At 40.5% G+C, this 18284-nt stretch overlaps 1 protein-coding gene across 2 annotated transcripts in view; it reads right to left on the bottom strand.

Annotated features, from left to right (window-relative positions):
• Positions 1-18284, bottom strand: part of CNST (consortin, connexin sorting protein) — a 93279-nt gene that overhangs the window by 51863 nt on the left and 23132 nt on the right. Inside the window, exon 2 of one of the 2 annotated variants that reach the window (XM_021064469.1) lies at positions 12641-13069. In XM_021064469.1, the coding sequence (XP_020920128.1) occupies positions 12641-13019 (379 nt within the window). In that variant the 5' untranslated portion in view covers positions 13020-13069. Of the gene's footprint in view, positions 1-3276; positions 3706-12640; positions 13070-18284 lie in introns of those variants that run through there. The other variant, XM_021064470.1, reaches the window with a different exon arrangement.

The raw sequence follows: 18284 nt of genomic DNA, 5'->3' as shown, positions 1-18284 counted from the left end.
TTCTAGATTGTGTATTTTTTTCCTTCCAGGTGACACTTCTACTCTTTCAGTCTCTACGAATTTGCTTAGTCTAGGTACCTCATATAAGTGGAATCATACAATATTTGGTTTTTGTGTCTGGCTTGTTTCACTCAGCATGACTTCAAGATTCATCTATGCTGTAGCATATGTTTTTTTGGGGGGGCGGGGGGCGTGCCCACTGCATGTGGAAGTTCCCGGGCCAGACCACAGCAGTGACCTGAAAATGTCGGAGACTTTCACTTCTTTTGTAGGCTGAATAATGTTTTCATTTGTACTTACATATGCTTTTTTTCATGCATTTTATTTGCCCATTGCCTATCAATGGATATTTGGGTTAACACCTTTTGGTTATTGTGAATAATGCTGCCATGAACACTGCATAGTCCTTACTTTCAGTTACTTTGGGTAGATATCTAAAAGTAGAATTGCTGGATTATATGGTAATTGTACGTTTAACTTTCTGAGGAACTGACAAACTGTCTTCCGGGAGCTCTACAGAATTTAAACTTTTCTCAACCACTTTTTTTTTTTTTTTTTGTCTTTTTTTTTTTTTTTTTTTTTTTTGCTTTTTAGGGCCACACCCAAAGCATATGGAAGTTCCTAGGCTAGGGGTTGAATCGGAGCTACAGCTACCAGCCTACACTACAGCCATAGTAATGCCAGATCCTTGCCGCATCTGTGACCTACACCACAGCTCACGGTAACACCGGATCCTTAACACACTGAGCGAGGCCAGGGATTGAGCCTGCAACCTCACGGATCCTAGCAGGCTTTGTTAACTACTAAGCCACGAAGGGAACTCCCTCAACCACTGTATCTTTATGAGTCTTCAACATTTATGCTTTCTCTCCCCTTTATTTCTAAAACAGAGATATAATATCACGTCTCAAAAATTCAGTTGATGTTTCCTAACAGCATCTTTATCTAAAAAGCTGCTATTATACAAAAAAATGAAAGAGCAGTTTTCTTCAGAGCATTTTAATTTAATTCCATGCCTCTGAGCATATTTCTTGCTATTAGAAACGCTAAAATTAAAAGGCTTTGGAGTTCCCATCATGGCTCAGCGATAACAAACCCAACTAGTATCCATGAGGACTCGAGTTCGATCCCTGGCTTTGCACAGTGGATTAAGGATCCAGCATTGCTGTGAGCTGTGGTGTAGGTCATAGACATGGCATGTATGCAGCCACTGCTGTGGCTGTGGTGTAGGCCAGCGGCTATAGCTCTGATTTGACCCCTGCCCTGGGAACTTCCATATGCCATAGGTGTGGCCCTAAAATGACAAAAAAAAAAAAAAAAAAAAAAAAGGCCTTGTGTGTAATAAGCAAAATCATAGAATAGGCAGCTCTAAATGCCCATCCTTTCACAGGAAAATAACAACCACCTCCCTGAAAAAAACCAAAACAACAAAACAAAAAACCCTAAAACTACCTAAATCGATTTTGTCAGAACTCTGGGAAAAGTCATAGGGGTACAGCAACAAAGTGGATGCTGAATCAAGAACTTGCTGTAGAGCAGAAACTGACAGAACACTGTAAATCAACTATGATGGAAAAAATAAAAGTCATAAAAAAGACAGAAAAAGACATTGTAAAACTGGTAGGACAGATTTGTGGCATGGTAAAACCCCTGTCCTGCCCAGCTCAGTAGCAGTCTTGAAGACAGCAGGACAATATCTCTAATGGGACCCTGGTCTCTGGTTCAGAAGGGAATGGGGCAGACCTTACCTGAACATTATTGTTCGTCTAGTCAAACTTATCCAGGGCTACCTGAAGGACTGATGCGAAGTGTTCATCTCTGTTTCATCACCCAACTCAGAGCAGAAGAGCAGCAGGCATTGCTGGAAAGCATTATTTATACCAAATCCCTCTAACACCAAGTTCCCTTACTGAGTTTATGATTACACTCTCCATCCAAAACTTTATTTCTTGTCCCTTCTGACATCAATCCTGCGCTAAGTGAACACTAATCAACCAGAGTCAGATGTCAGTAACATGGTCATTAATGTACTAACACTGCTCTTACAGATATCATTAACATGTCAACTCAAGTTGTTTCTCCAAAGCGAGTTAATAGACCTCCCCAAGCTGTGGACCACCTGGCCTGAAAAATGTAAACCAGAGACAGCCTGACTCCTGAAACAGTGATTGAGAAATGTTACAAGTGGATGATTAAGCCCAGCCTCTTTTTCTTTCTCTTTAAAAATAAAAAAAAAAAAAACCCCTCACTCAAAGACCAAATTGAAGTGGATCTGAGACGTGCTTCCTACCCCCTCACTTGGAGCCCTGGAAATAAGCCTTCACTTTGCAGCACACAGAGTTTGTTTGTTGCTGGGGGGCAGGGGCACACACAGAAGCCCTTGCTAGATTACATTACCAGGTGTTCAAAAAATCTGCAGCCACCTGGGGCAAGAAATTTACAACTGAGGCATACAACAGAATGCTTAAAACCAGGGAGCAAAGGCCAGGAATCTTTTCTTCGGGAAATCAGAGTGCTCAGAAGTGCTTGCATATACTAGGGAATTTAGAAAGCTACACGGATGCCCAGGACAGGATGCAGGCTTAGATGAGACGTGAGTATACCTAACTTTCCCTACTGGATGAACAAACTCAGTGCAAGCAGGAAGTGAAGCCTGAGGCAGAATTGTAAATGGCCTAAGTGTTCAGAGAGGACCTAGCAAGCAGAGTCAAATCACAGAGAATGAAAAAAGAATACAAACCACCGAGAAGAGCCCATCTTGAGAAAGAGGGAGTAGGATTTCCAGAGTTACCACATTATAATCTTCAAGTGTCCAGTTTTCAACAAGAAGTCCCAAAGCATACAAAGAAATAAAATATGGCTCATTTGGAAGAAGTAAATAAACTGATTCAAAACAATCCCAAGGAAGTCTGTATGTGGGACTGGACAACCACTTTAAATCACCTGTCTTAAATATGCTCAAAGAGGTAGCTGAAACCATGGACAGAGAACTAAAGGATATCAGGAAACAATGTTATGAGAAAAATAAGAATATCAATTAAAGAAAGAACTTATAAACAGAAGTGAAACAAAAATTCTGGAACTTAAAAATACAATGATTGACATGAAAACTTCTTGGCAGATTTGAGCAAGTAAAAAAGTCAGTGAACTTAACAAGACAATCATCCTATCAGACACCGCCACCCAACCGAGAGAACTCTGCTACCGCTGAGTGCACTTTGTACGTCACTTCATTTAATCCTTAGCTATTAATTTAGGAGGAGCCAGGTCACTTACCTTCGGCCATAGGGCAGCTTCTCTGTGGCCTGAGCTCCCAACCACAGCCCCGTCCTGCTCCCTCTAAAGGCAGAGGCTGCCACTTGAGGGCACAGGAAGAAAATGTGCCACGTGGAGCAAATGGTAATTATGCCATAATTACGTAAGAAACCCCTCTGATCCCAGGTTAGGTGAGAGGGAAGCTGGCACGTTTTCAACTTTCACTCTCAGAATACTAGTGCACAGTGTTGCACCATTTTCTAGTTTGCTCCAGGGTGTTTTCAATTAATATTGAAAGCACAACTAATACACATTAACATTGCTGGGATTTATACTCTAAATTACATATAGTATGTCAAACGGCACCAATTTTTGGATTCTCTACATTTTCTCTTAGAAAAAAATTTTTGTTCGTTTTTTTTTTTTTTTTTTTGTCTTTTCTAGGGCCACACCCACGGCATATGGAGGTTCCCAGGCTAGGGGTCTAATCCTGCTGGCCTACACCACAGCCATGCTGGATCCTTAACCCACTGAGTGAGGCCAGGGATCAAACCCGCAACCCCATGGTTCCTAGTCGGATTCATTAACCACTGTGCCAGGACGGGAGCTCCTCTCTTAGAAATTTAATTAGACATTTTACACTTCAGCATGTTTTATTAAAAACTAAGAACACGCAAGGGATTTCCCTAAGCATTCAATTGATTATGCTTTTTTTAACTTCTTATCCAGATCTACAGACAACTCAAGCAGAGCTTCAAATGTGATTAATATGTTGTTTTTCTGTCAAAAGTACACTAACTTTGCTAACATAAATCCTTTCTTTTTTTTTTTTTTTTTTTTTTTTTTTTGTCTTTTTGCCATTTCTTGGGCCGCTCTCGCGGCATATGGAGGTTCCCAGGCTAGGGGTCTAATCGGTGCCGTAGCCACCAGCCTATGCCAGAGCCACAGCAACGCAGGATCCGAGCCGAGTCTGCGACCCACACCACAGCTCACGGCAACACCGGATCTTTAACCCGCTGAGCAAGGGCAGGGATTGAACCCGCAACCTCATGGTTCCTAGTCGGATTCGTTAACCACTGCGCCACCACGGGAACTCCCCATAAATGCTTTCTTAATATGGCTATATCTTACCACATTTTCTAGTTCATTCCACTTAATTTATCAGCTATTATATATAAAATAGTCCTTGATTCTCTAGGATAAGTAAAATTCTCAAATTTTATGTAAGTCTGAAAATATCTATATTTTGTTTCTCTAAAATAAAGGCATATATTTAAGTTCAAAACCTAAAAACAGTATCTGCCCGTGGAAGAAAAGAGAAAGCCTAAATATCCAAAGGGAGTCTGACTGCTAAATTTTCCTCAATATCCTATAATTCCCTAAAAACTGCTGACACCAGAGATCCTTTTGCATTAGCTGGAGTCATATAAGAGATTTATAAAACCAATAAAGCAAAAGAAAAGCACAGAGAAACATGCTAAATGGCATTTCACTGTAAGGTTTACATAAAATTATGTTATATCAAATTCTATGAGAGAAATCATCTTTAAATTTGCAAAGGACCATATCTCACACTGTTTCTTCTATCACCAAACCACTACTATCCCTATCCCTATTTGCCCCCCGACACCTTTTTTTTTTTTTTTGCTTTGTAGAGCCGCACCTGCAGCATAAGGATGTTCCCAGGCTAGGAGTCAAATTGGAGCCACAGCCACCAGAGCCATAGCAATGCCAAATCGGAACCGCATCTGCAACCTATACCACAGCTCATAGCAGCACAGGGTCCTTAACCTACTGAGTGAGGCCTGGGATCAAATTCGTGTCCTCATGGATACTAGTTGGGTTTGTTACCGCAGAGCCACATCAGGACCTCTTTTTTCATACCTAATCTATGATTTAGTTCAGTCAATTCCACTCCTTAGTAACTTTATTTTCCTTAATAACTCTGAATCCACTTCCTTTTTTAGAGCCCCCCAGTTACTCTCCCAACAGAGACCACCAGCACATCCCTTGCACACTGTCAAAGCCGCTTAACCTGTTGCACTGCCTCTAATCTTGAAGTGTTCTAACTCATTCTCCACACTGCAAATTGGGCAATCTTTCTTAAAAAAAAAAAAAATACACCTCACATCATGTCACTCTCTTGTTCAAACCTGTTGGGAAGGCCCAAATTGCTTACTATAACACAAAAAAATCTTTTTGCAATCTGAACCTTGCTAATCTTTTGAGCCTCAATCTCTACTGCTCTATTATATTGCCCCTAGATTAATTTTTCCCTTTTATTGTGCTCCAGCCAAATGGAATATTGACAGCCACCAAAACTTAGGGTGCTCTATTCTCATCTTCTGGGCTTCAAAGCCATGACATGCCTGCTACCTCTCATGTCCTTCCTCTCCCCTTTATCCACAGCTCCTTTACTTGGCCAGCACCTATTTGTCCTGCCTCAGCTTTTACATCGGTTCTTCTGGAGGCTTCCCATAACCCTCCAAGGACAGTGTATTTCCTTCCATAGCTATGTGCTTACTTAGCACCAGTCATGACTCCCATCTTGCTAGACTACACTTGTTAGTTACTTGGCTCTTGTACCTACTCAAGCTTAAAAAACTCAAAGGCAAGTTCACCTACAGTTTTATAGTCCCTGGTATACAATAAATACCTGTGGATTAAGTAACCCTGTATGGTTCTACATAATAGTCTAAGAAAAAATTTTATAAAGGGAAAAATTCTTCTATAATGTAAAGTCATCATCTAGTCTATCTTAAAATCTTTTTGCAGTATGCAGAATAATGGCCCCCAAAGATAACCATGTCCCAATCCTCAGAACCTGTAAATACGTTAGATTATACTGCTAAAGGGAATTAGGGATGCAGACAGAATTAAGGTTGCTGATCAGCTTACCATGAGAAGGGGGAGATCATCCTGACTCATCTGGATGGACCCAATGTAATCATGAGCATCCTTAAACATGGGAGAGGGGAGACATACAAGGAATCAAACCATCTGTCCTTGCTGGCTTTGAAGTGGGAGGAAAGACACCACAAGCTGAGGAATGCAAGCAGCCTCCAAAGGTAAAAAAGGCAAGGAAGCTGATTCTGCCCTGGAGTCTTCAGAAAGGAATGCAGCACTGCTGACACCTTGATTTTGGCCCAGTGAGACCTGGGTCAGATTCCTGACCTCGAGAACTATATGATAATACATTTATATTGGTTTTAATCCACTCATTTGTTATAGCAGCAATATACTTTGTGTGTGTGTGTGTCTGTCTGTCTTTTTGCCTTTTTCTAGGGCCACTCCCATGACATATGGAGGTTCCCAGGCTAGGGGTCGAATCGGAGCTGTAGCTACTGGCCTACGCCAGAGCCACAGCAACACGGGATCTGAGCTGCGTCTGCCACCTACACCACAGCTCATGGCAACGCCGCATCCTTAACCCACTGAACAAGGCCAGGGATCGAACCCGCAACCTCATGGTTCCTAGTTGGATTTGTTAACCACTGCACCACGACGGAAACTCCAGCAATATACTTTTAATATTGGAGATTGTTTTAAGTTAAGTTTGGCTGGTGACCTTAAAGTCCCTTTTGATTCTAAAATTATTTGAAGAATTCCCCTCGTGGCAGAGTAGTAACAAACTCAACTAGGATTCATAAGGATGTGGGTTCCAACCCATGCCCTCGTTCAGTGGATTAAGGATCTGACATTTGCAGTGAGCTGTGGTGTATGTAGGTCGAAGATGCAGCTCAGATCTGGCATTGCCGTGGCTGTGGTGTAGGCCGGCAGCTATAGCTCCGATTTGACCCCTAGCCTGGGAACCTCCATATGCTCAGGGTGTGGCCCTAAAAGAAAAAAAGAAAAAAGGAAAAAAAAAAAAAAGAATCTATATAAAGCAGGAACTCTTTTATTCTACTCTTACACAGAATAGCTACCTTTCAGAAGAGTCATCATCTTATCATCTGTCTTCAAGGATCATTCCCTTAATGAACGAAGAGTAAAAAAAGAGGCAACTGTTTCTGCAGGTCACTTTACAAAGAAATTTTAGTATAAAAGAGCTGAGGAGTACCCATCATGGTGCAGTGGTTAATGAATCCGACTAGGAACCATGAGGTTGCGGGTTCGATCCCTGCCCTTGCTCAGTGGGTTAAGGATCTGGCGTTGCCGTGAGCTGTGGTGTAGGTTGCAGATGCGGCTCGGATCCCACGTTGCTGTGGCTCTGGTGTAGGCCGGTGGCTACAGCTCCGATTGGACCCCTAGCCTGGGAACCTTCATATGTCTCGGGAGCAGATCAAGAAAAGGCAAAAAGACAAAAAAAAAGAAAAGAAAAAAGAAAAAAAAAGAGCTGAAATATCTACTAGGAGAAGAGACAAGAAAAACCAGGACTTCAGAATTATGGAATTTTATGTTTAGTCTCTAAGACAATTAAATTGTTCATTTGCCTACCCAACTGACAGAAAGGTTACATTCCCCAAATATCAATCCCAGCACTTATCATTCTTCTTACTGGGGTTTAGCGAGGCTTTTAAACTTTTTTTTTTTTTTTGGTCTTTTTTTTTTTTTTGCCATTTCTTGGGCCGCTCCCGCGGCATATGGAGATTCCCAGGCTAGGGGTTGAATTGGAGCTGTAGCCACCGGCCTACACCAGAGCCACAGCCATGCAGGATCCAAGCTGCGTCTGCAGCCTACACCACAGCTCATGGCAATGCTGGATCCTTAACCCACTGAGCAAGGCCAGGGATAGAACCCACAACCTCATGGTTCCTAGTCGGATTCGTCAACCACTGAGCCACGACAGAAACTCCTACACTTTTTAAATTTGAATGCACCATAGCTCACATTGATCCTAATGACCTCAATCCTAACCACAACAACCAGTGTATAATCACTCAACTGACTCCACTTGACATTCTATTTAGAGGCCAGCTATAAAGGCTCTATCATAGTCAAAGCCAGATGTGGAAAATGCAAATATGCCTTGAGAAGTCATACTTTATAGCATTACCAGTTATTCCTTTAGGTATCAGTTAACATTCCAGCAGACACACTATAGGTAACATTAAACTAGGATGGCGCTGGAAATACATTTTTAGAAATATACATTAGGAGTTCCCGTCGTGGTGCAGTGGTTAACGAATCCAACTAGGAACCATGAGGTTGCAGGTTTGGTCCCTGCCCTTGCTCACTGGGTTAACGATTTGGCGTTGCCCTGAGCTGTGGTGTAGGTTGCAGATGCGGCTCGGATCCCACGTTGCTGTGGCTCTGGCGTAGGCCTGTGGCTACAGCTCCCATTCGACCCCTAGCCTGGGAACCTCCATATGCCGCGGGAGCAGCCAAAGAAATAGCAAAAAGACAAAAAAAAAAAAAAAAAGGAAAGAAAAAAAGAAAAATACATCAGAGGAGAGAAGCAGGGATAGGTAAGTTTGAAAACAGAATCTTAAAAAGACTCCAGAAGGTAAAGAAAGATCCTGACAAAAGAGGTAAGATGGACTTAAAGTCAAATTTTAGAAATTAAATCAATGTCTCCACTTTGCTGAATGTTGTTCCTAAGTCATGCCACTCAAAAATCATCTTGTACTGAATCGCTTTGCTGTACACCTGAAACTAATACATTGCAAATTAACTATACTTCAATTTTTAAAAATGGTTTAAAAAATCATCCTGTGATATACATAAAAGAAGACAACTACCATTATTTAGAAGCACCTATTTTATGCTGAACACTTTACAAGGTGCTTAGCAAACAGGATCACTCATTCTAAGGACAATCCTACAAGACATGTAGGATTAGCCCTCCTACGGATAAGGAAAAAAGCTCAGGAAAAGAAGTTATTTTTCTAAGGTTACACAGATAAGAACAGACATAGCCAATATTCAAAAGTAGTCTTTGCTCCTTCTCACTACACAACCCTGACTCCAAGCCACAGATCCATCTTCAAGGTTTGTTTTCCTCTAGTTTTCATGGCATCCTCATCACTTCCTACCTGGTCACACTACAAAGGCCTTGAGTAGAACAAATCAGGGAAATAAATAGGCGCAGCTCAATCTGGTAAGGGTCTTCTTTTCTTAATTTCCACATGCTGCCTATTCCTGGCTTTTTGCCACTGAACTGTTTTGTCCAAAGCTTAGATACCATGGTGACTGAGGAAATAACTATGTTGCTATGGCACCCATCAGACACTTAAATCTAAACTTGTTTCTCACCACCATACAAAATTTATGGGCTGGTGGTTGCCAGGGGCTGGGGTTAGAGATGAATGGGGAGTGATTCCTCATGTATACAGGATTTCTTTTGGGAGAGGATAAAATGTTCTAGAATGAGATACTGGTTGTACAACTTTGTAAATAAGCCACACCCACTAAGTTGTAAACCTTATAAAGGTGAATTTTTATGGCACAAAAATTCTATCTCAATTTTTAAAATGGCTATAATCAGAGAGTCAGATATTCACAAGTGTTGGAGAGGATGCAGAAAAATTATAACCCCCATATGTCGCTGGTGGGAACGTAAAATGGTATAGCCACTTAGGAAAACAGTTTGGCGGGACCTCAAAAAGTTAAATGCAGAGTTACTTTATGATCCAGTAATTTTAATCTTAGGCATATATAACCAAAAACCAAAAACAAAACAAAATACCACCATTTTTTTTGGTCCACAAAAAGACTTGCATGCAATGTTTTCATGAGCATTATTCACTATAGCCAAAGAGTGGAGTCAGCTCATCAGCTGAAAAACAGACAAATGAAATGTGGTATATCCATGCAAAGGAATATTATTTGACCATAAAAAGTAATATAGCACTGATACACATTACAACATGGGTGAATCCTGAAATTACTATGCTTAAAGAAGCCAGTCGTAAAAGACTATCAAGCGTATTAATTCTATTTATTTGAATTGGCCAGAGAAGCAAATCTATGAAGAAAGAAGGCAGATCAGTGGCAACCTAGAGCTGGGATGGCTCAGGGGAAAATGGGAAATGATTACTAATTGATAAGGTGTTTCCTTTGTTCTAAAACTGACTGTGGTAATGACTGCATAACTTGGTGATACACTAAAAATCACTGAATTATACACTTTATATAGGTGAATTATATTTCAATCAAGCTGTTAAAACTTTATTGGCTCATTTTCATTTGTTTTTAGGATATTTACCTAAAGCCACACCAAATTTAACTACAGTGAAAATTTGATGTAATACAGCTTGAAACACTGCTTAGCTGACTATATCAACAAAATTAAATTCTCTTAAGGAAAAAAAAATTCTTGTAATATAATGACAACTGGACTTTCCTAGGTCTAAGTTAAAGGTTTTAGCAGGTTTGCAGAAATGCTGCCTCCAGAAAACCAGTAAATAAAGACATCTACTGATACTATTGCTCCTAACACTATTGCTCCAGCCTTTTTCTCTAGTATTAGCTTTTGGATACATGAAATATTACTATAAATTAAACAAGGTAAGAAGCCCTAATAGTGAATAGTTTCACCTTAATGTATGTTTGCAAAAAGGTATTGAGAGGGCACTCAGCTACAAAAAATGTATTTCTGATTTGGAACTGAATAGCATGTTTTATAATGATATCATGTTTTACATGAAATTTCATTTCACAGTTGAGAAGCTATTCGATTATTATAAGAGTATTTATGTGCAAAAATTTGAAACTTTACCTAGGATATTAGAATGAAACAGTAAAAAGAGTAAATATCCCCATGCCTAGATCTCTAACCATAAACTCTTCACATTGTTAGCTTTTGACATGCAGGATGGGAGACACCTTTCGGGGTCTTCTGCAGTACTTCCAACTAAAGATAATGATTAAAAACAAGTAAAAATGTACCAGCGTACTCTTTACACATGAAAAACTCTACAGATACACTAGAGTTGAATCACCAAACTGTAATCGAATTTAGATTACACCACCTCTATTTAGACATCTGAGAAATTCACAGCTTTTCAGAAATGATTTTACAAATATATTGTAGATGAACATCATTACACAGACGAGGAAACTAAAGCACAAAACAGTTAAATATCACCAAGTGACCTAGAACCAGACGTAAGATATGAAATTGGGTTTTATAACTCATGATTCACTTTCCTTATACTCAAATTATTTTAATTTGCTTTAGGTCTACTAAGGAAAAGCAAAGAAAAAGGGATCTGTTAACAGGAAAGCCCAAATGATGAGTTACATTAAAAAGTTATCAAAGGGAGTCCCCACTGTGGCACAGGGGAAATGAATCCAACTAATATCCATGAGGATGCAGGTTTGATTCCTGACCTTACTCAGTGGGCAGAGAATCCAGCATTGCCGTGAGCTGTGGTGTAGGCCGCAGATGCGGCTCTAGATCCCGTGTGGCTGTGGCTGTGGTGTAGGCCGGCAGCTGCAGCTCCAATGCGACCGCTAGCCTGGGAACTTCCATATGTCCTGGGCGTGGCCCTAAAAAGCAAATAAATAAATACATCAAAAGTTATCAAACTGCCCTATTGAATAAATAAGGATTTGTAGGAACTGGAAAGTTTCATTTTACTACAAATAAAAAAGAGGATATGGACGGACTGGCTATATTCAAAATCATCAGCCAAAGAAGCAGAAGAGAGCAGAAGATGAGAGGAGACACTTCACCTGTTCACTAGAGTCTACGCTGACCGATGGCATGGGTAGAGTGCGCTACACTGAGTCCCAGTCTAGGACGTCCAGAACTCTCTAGTCCCACATGTGTCTCATCAAAAATAACCTAAAACTGCCTTTTCCCAAGGGTGCCCTGTGATTCAGGGAAAAAGGTCCAGAGCTCCAAACTTTAACTGCCAAACTATACACCGAATGAGAAATATGCTGAATAACTTTGTAACCAAAGCAATATAAAGCTAGACGTCTTATTCAACATTGTTAATGATGTATATTAATATATGTTAATGTTTATTATTTACCTACCAAGTGATAGAAAGATCTGAAAAAGAGGTAGAGTGAGACTGTACTAGCAGTAATTTACAGGTTAGAAATCAAAGCCAAAGTGATGACAGCAGGCGATTTTTAAGACTGTTATTGGTAGAAAGTGGTCTAATATATAAAGGAAAGAGGCTATATATATTTAAAGCACCAAAGGTGAATATATGTACAAAGAATGTCAATTTCACGCCATTAAATATAGCAAAAGGCTGGGACTAGCCATAAAGAAGCAGATAAGTCAATTACAGTACACTCATACAATGGAACACTGCAGAGACATGTCACATGCATGGCCTACCACACAGCTGTATCTACACGTGCTATCACAGAACTAGCCCTAGAAAATATTAAGAGAAGAAAAGCAAGAAGCAGGACAGTACACACAGAATGGGATGGGAAGACAGTTTATTCTTCAAAATAGTGTAATTTAAAAAAAAAATACCTTGTGGTATCTTCTTAACAGTGCCTCTTTTGCTTTTTAAACTTCTTTTTCCAGGTATTTCTTTGTCCTTTCCCAAAAAGGCCTGTCCATCTTTGGGGACTTCACAAGAAGGGTTTTCTGAGTTCTCGCTTGCAGCCACCTCACAACTTGGTGAGCAGCTTTCATTATTGTTGAGAGTGTCCTGCTCAAACACTCCAGCTTTGCCCATTGCACCGTCACTGCTGGTCAGACGCTCACACCCATCCCCATCAAGTTGGTTTTCATTTTCATCTGATGCAGAGGGCAAGCACGTTACTAGACTTTCCACACCGTCACCAGGATGGCATCCATCTTGTGGTTCTCTCTGCAGATTATATGTAGGAGTTTCTCTGTCATCCATTAGAGCATCTTTTGTTGAATCATTTAAGTTTCATCAAAGTCCTTCAATGTCTACAATGACAAAAAAGAAAAAAAAAAACGACTTCATTTTTTAAATTGTGGATTTTCAGGGATCTCTGATGTTTCTCTTCTCCCGGGTTGTTTTACTGTAGGCAGGGAAGAGAAAGAAGGGACTAAGGCTCATTCCTCCTACTTCTACCCCACTCACAACCCCACCCCGCCTCATCTAGTTCGTCCTTGAATACAATGGCTGTAAACTCCAGCTGCATGTTTACTATCCATGGAGCTTATCAAATTTCTATCCTAGACATATGAAATCAGAACCTCTAAGCGTGGAGCCTAAGTACTGATATATTTTTTGAAGTTTTCTAGATTATTCTAATGTGCATCATGTTGGGAGCACTGCCTTGATTAAAGAAATTATTGATAAAATGAGGTTGTCTGCTAAAACCAATCACTCATGTTATCCCTAGATACCATACAAGTGAAAGTTAGTTATGTAGGTCCTTATCTGGCTAAACAGCAGCAATATTTGCAAATGAAAACATTTAATTTTTCAAATTTTTTTTTGCGTTTTAGGGCTGCATGTGCAGCATGTGGAAGTTCCCAGGCTAGGGGTCAAATCAGAGCTGCAGCTGATAGCCTACACCACAACCACAGCAGGATCTGAGCCAAGCCTGTGACCTATACCACAGCTCATGGCAACACTGGATCCTGAAGTCACTGAATGCGGCCAGGGATCAAACCTGAATCTTCACGGATACTAGTTGGGCTCATTACCACTGAGCCACAATGGGAACTCCTAAAAATTTTTTTTAATAAAAAAAAAAAGTTAATGGGAGAAAATTCAGGTAGCATATATTTATACCATACTCTCACTACATCCTTTACTTCCTAAAAATAAGCCCTGAAAAGGACCTTAGAATTGTCAGCAAATTCCTTTTATAAAATTAAAAAAAAGAGAGGGCCATGTTTAATTACAGGTTATTTAGTTTAGACTTAGAAAAAAAATCTAAATCTTCAGCTCCAAGACTCCGTCTAGCATTTTGAAGATATATAAAACAGATTCTAAGCCCTTTATCAGTCATGTTATATCTGGTGTTATCATCCAAAAGTACATTACATTTTAAGGAAAAAGATGCCAGCCAGGTTTAGATTTTTTTATGCTTGCCGAGCATTATTTTGGGTTTGAATCAAATATAAAATTTCAGTAATGGTGAGAAAAACTCAAAGATTAAAAAAAAGAAAAGAAAAAAAATTGAATGGCTGCACCTGTAGCATATGGAAGTTCCAGGCCATGGGTTGAATTCAAGCCCTAGCTGCAACCTATGTCACGGGTGCAGCAATGCCAGATCCTTTAACCCACTGTGCTGGGCCAGGGATGGAACCTGAACCTCTGCAGTGACCCAAGCCGCTGCCATCAGATTCCTAACCCAATGGGCTATGGCAGAAACTCCCAATGATAGAACTTTTTTTTTTTTTTTTTTTTTGCTTTTGCTTTTTAGGGCCACACTCGTGGCATATGGAGGTTCCCCGTTCCCAGGCTAGAGGTCTAATCGGAGCTACAGGTGCCGGCCTACACCACAGCCACAGCAATGCCAGATCCAAGCTGTATCTGCAACCTATACCACAGCTCACCACAATTTCGGATCCTTAATCCACTGAGCAAGGCCAGGGATTGAACCGGCAACCTCATGGTTCCTAGTTGGATTCATTTCCACTGCACCACAACAGGAACTCAGACAGAACTTTTTTAATTCTTCAATTTAATAAATAGAAATATTTATTTGCTCTTTAGAGTCAGTAACTATAAACAGTAAGTAAACATATATTTAAATAAAGTACAATTCTTCAAAAACATGAAAACAAAGCACAAAATAAAACATGAACTTTACACTGACTGTATCATATGCTTTCAACTTATTCTGCAGCTGGAATATTTTATTTGATTCAGATATTAAAGTACTTCTTGTCAAGGAAGACATTATGCTAAGTGAAATAAATTAGACACAAAAGGATACTCTATGATCCCACTTTATGAAATATTTAAAATTCATATGGAGAGAAAATAGATTAGAGGGGCTGAGGTCAAGAGAGGAAAAGGGAGTTGCAGCTTAATAGTTACAGAGATTCTGCTTAGGGTGATGGGGGAAGGTGGGAAGCAGAAAGCAGTCTAGAGCACCTTACAGAGTAATACAGTAATAGTCAGCTCTTGCTGAGTATGGGTCATGCATTAGAAACTGTGCCAGGCACTTTACATGTTATTTCAAATCCTCCAAACAAGCCTACATGGGACATATTCATAGTGTGTTTTAGATGAAGAATCTAAGGCTCAGGGAGGCAAAAATAACTTGTTTAAGATCATATTCCTGGAACAAAGTGGAACTGGATCTGAAACCGGGTTGTCCTGATTTGAATCCTGTGCAGTACAGCGTAATGGCTGAGAACACAGACAGACCAAGGCTCAAATTCTAGCTCTGCTTTTTAACCAATTGTGTGTGAGACCTTAGGCAAGTTACCTAGCATCTTCAAGCTTTAATTTCCTCATGTATAAAGGTGGAGGACTGTAATACCTACCCTGAAGAAGAGTCATTTGTGAGGCTTAGACAACGTGGCAGGTAAAGCACTTAGTAGAATACTTGGCCCTTAGTAAATGCTCAAGAAAAGCTAGCCATTATTACTGCTCAAGAAGTCTCAAAAAAAAAAAAAAAAAAAAGGGAGTTCCCGTCGTGGCGCAGTGGTTAACGAATCCGACTAGGAACCATGAGGTTGGAGGTTCGGTCCCTGCCCTTGTTCAGCGGGTTGCCGATCCGGCGTTGCCGTGAGCTGTGGTGTAGGTTGCAGACGCGGCTCGGATCCAGCGTTGCTGTGGCTCTGGCGTAGACTGGTGGCTGCAGCTCTGATTCGACCCCTAGCCTGGGAACCTCCATATGCCGCGGGAGCAGTCCGAGAAATAGCAAAAAGACAAAAAAAAAAAAAAAAGAAGTCTCACAGGTTGGCTTTAAACACTAGTAGGTTTATTCATGCGGGTCTACAGCCTTACTGAAGGTTCAGAAACAGAGCTTTTCTTGACTTCCTGGAAGTGATTAGGTTCCTGAGGATAAGCTAATGCTAACCATCATCATTCAAGAATGCTAAAGCATTAATTTATGATTGGGATATCTCAGTCAGTTCCTGGAAGCTTAACCATTTATTCTGCACACCATTTCAGATGATGAACATATCTACAAATTGATTAGGGCTTCTTGGTGAGTATAAAATTACAGATCACATTTTGCAATTTTGTTGAGTGCCATGTACCAGGCCCCAAGTTAAACTCTTCAGCCCAATACTCTTATTCAATACTCACAAATGTTCTACAGATAGGTAATTTTAGTCCTATTATACTAATGAAGAAACCAAGTCTCATATCTTGTCAAGAGTCATTCAGGGAGTTCCCGTCATGGTGCATTGGTTAACAAATCCGACTAGGAACCATGAGGTTGTGGGTTCGATCCCTGGCCTTGCTCAGTGGGTTAAGGATCCGGCGTTGCCGTGAGCTGTGGTGTAGGTTGCAGATGTGCCTTGGATCCCTCGTGGCTGTGGCTCTGGCGTAGGCCGGTGGCTACAGCTCTAATTCGACCCCTAGGCTGGGAAGCTCTATATGCCACAGGAGTGGCCCTAGAAAAGGCCAAAAGACAAAAAAAAAAAAAAATAGTCATTCAGTTATGAGAGTTCCCATCATAGCTCAGCAGAAACTGATCCGACTAGTATTCATGAGGAGGAAGGTCCATTCCCTGGCCTCGCTCAGTTGGTTAAGGATCTAGCACTGCCGCAAGCTGTGATGTAGGGTGCAGATGAAGCTTGGATCTGGCGTTGTGGCTGCAGCACAGGACAGTAGCTACGGCTCCAATTCGACCCCTAGCCTGGGAACCTCTATATGCCACAGGTGCGGCCATAAAAAAAAAAAAAAAAAAATCCAAAAGACAAAAGAATCATTCAGTTAGTCAGTTCAGAAATAGAACAGATAGGTTGTTATCCTGAGGCAATACTCTGAATAATTATGTTCTACGGAAATGGGTGAAAGTAAGTGAAAGAATTTTACTTCAGCTGTGGTATACTTCAGTGAAGAATTTTGACCCTACAGCAGAGGACACATTTCTAATAACCAAACAGTTCAAGTTCCTGAAATTCTCTTTCCTTAGAACTTGCTGGATCCACACAATGCAAAATTTCCTATATAACCCTCCTTCTTCTGTTGCAAATCTTTTTTTTTTTTTAAGACATACTAATGTACTATTTAAATTAAGTAGCATTGGGAATTCCCATTGTGGCTAAGCATGTTAAGAACTCGACTAGTGTCCATGAGGATGCAAGTTCAATTCCTGGCCTTTTTCAGTGGGTTAAGGATCTGGTGTTGCTACAGACTGTGGCATAGGTTGCAGATGTGGCTTGGATCCGGCGTTACTGTGGCTATGGTGTATGCAGGCCGGCAGCAGCTGCTCCAATTCGACCCCTAACCTGGGAACCTATATATGCCGCAGGTTTGGCCCTAAAAAGAAAAGAAAAAAAAAAAGGCTACTTTGTAAACTACTTTTTTCTTTTGTCTCTTTAGGGCCATACCCATGGCATGTGGAGGTTCCCAGGTTAGGGGTCTAATCGGAACTGTAGCTGCTGGCCTACACCACAGCCACAGCAACACAGGATCCTTAATGCACTGAGTGAGGCCAGGGATCGAACCTGCGTCCTCATAAATGCTAGTCTGATTCATTTCCACTGAGCCACAACAGAAACTCTCTATAAACTACTTTCTAATATTTTAAGACTTCTCCAGTCCAAGGACCCATACATAATATGAGTATGGGAAGAGTCCTTCCCAAATATAGCTCTGCAACAAATACATTTGTGTATGTGTCCTACCAGACCATGTGAATAGGCCATTTGAATATCCATAACCCAGCCATACATAATTTTTATTCCTCACCATGTCTAGTTCTGGGCCTGACCCGTACTATATACATAAAGAGGTAAAGGACTTATTTTCTACAGTTTCTCTCTGAAAAGGAGAAAGCCACATGGATTTCCATTGAATACTCTGCCAAGGAAAGGTAAAAGGACCTATTATACAATACTTGGCTTCTATCTGCATTCCTAACACATTTCAACTGGAACACTTTTGTAGGATACCTTTTCTTAATGGGATTTCAAATTAGTATAGTTCTACTGCTTTTGACAAATTATAAATAAGCGTTATTTTTGTCTATTTTTCTTCCTCTTTCCTCTCCCT

This window comes from Sus scrofa, chromosome 10 (genome assembly GCF_000003025.6).
Source record: "Sus scrofa isolate TJ Tabasco breed Duroc chromosome 10, Sscrofa11.1, whole genome shotgun sequence".
NCBI classification, from domain to species: Eukaryota; Metazoa; Chordata; class Mammalia; order Artiodactyla; family Suidae; genus Sus; species Sus scrofa.
This window is presented reverse-complemented; position numbering and strand designations above follow the sequence as displayed.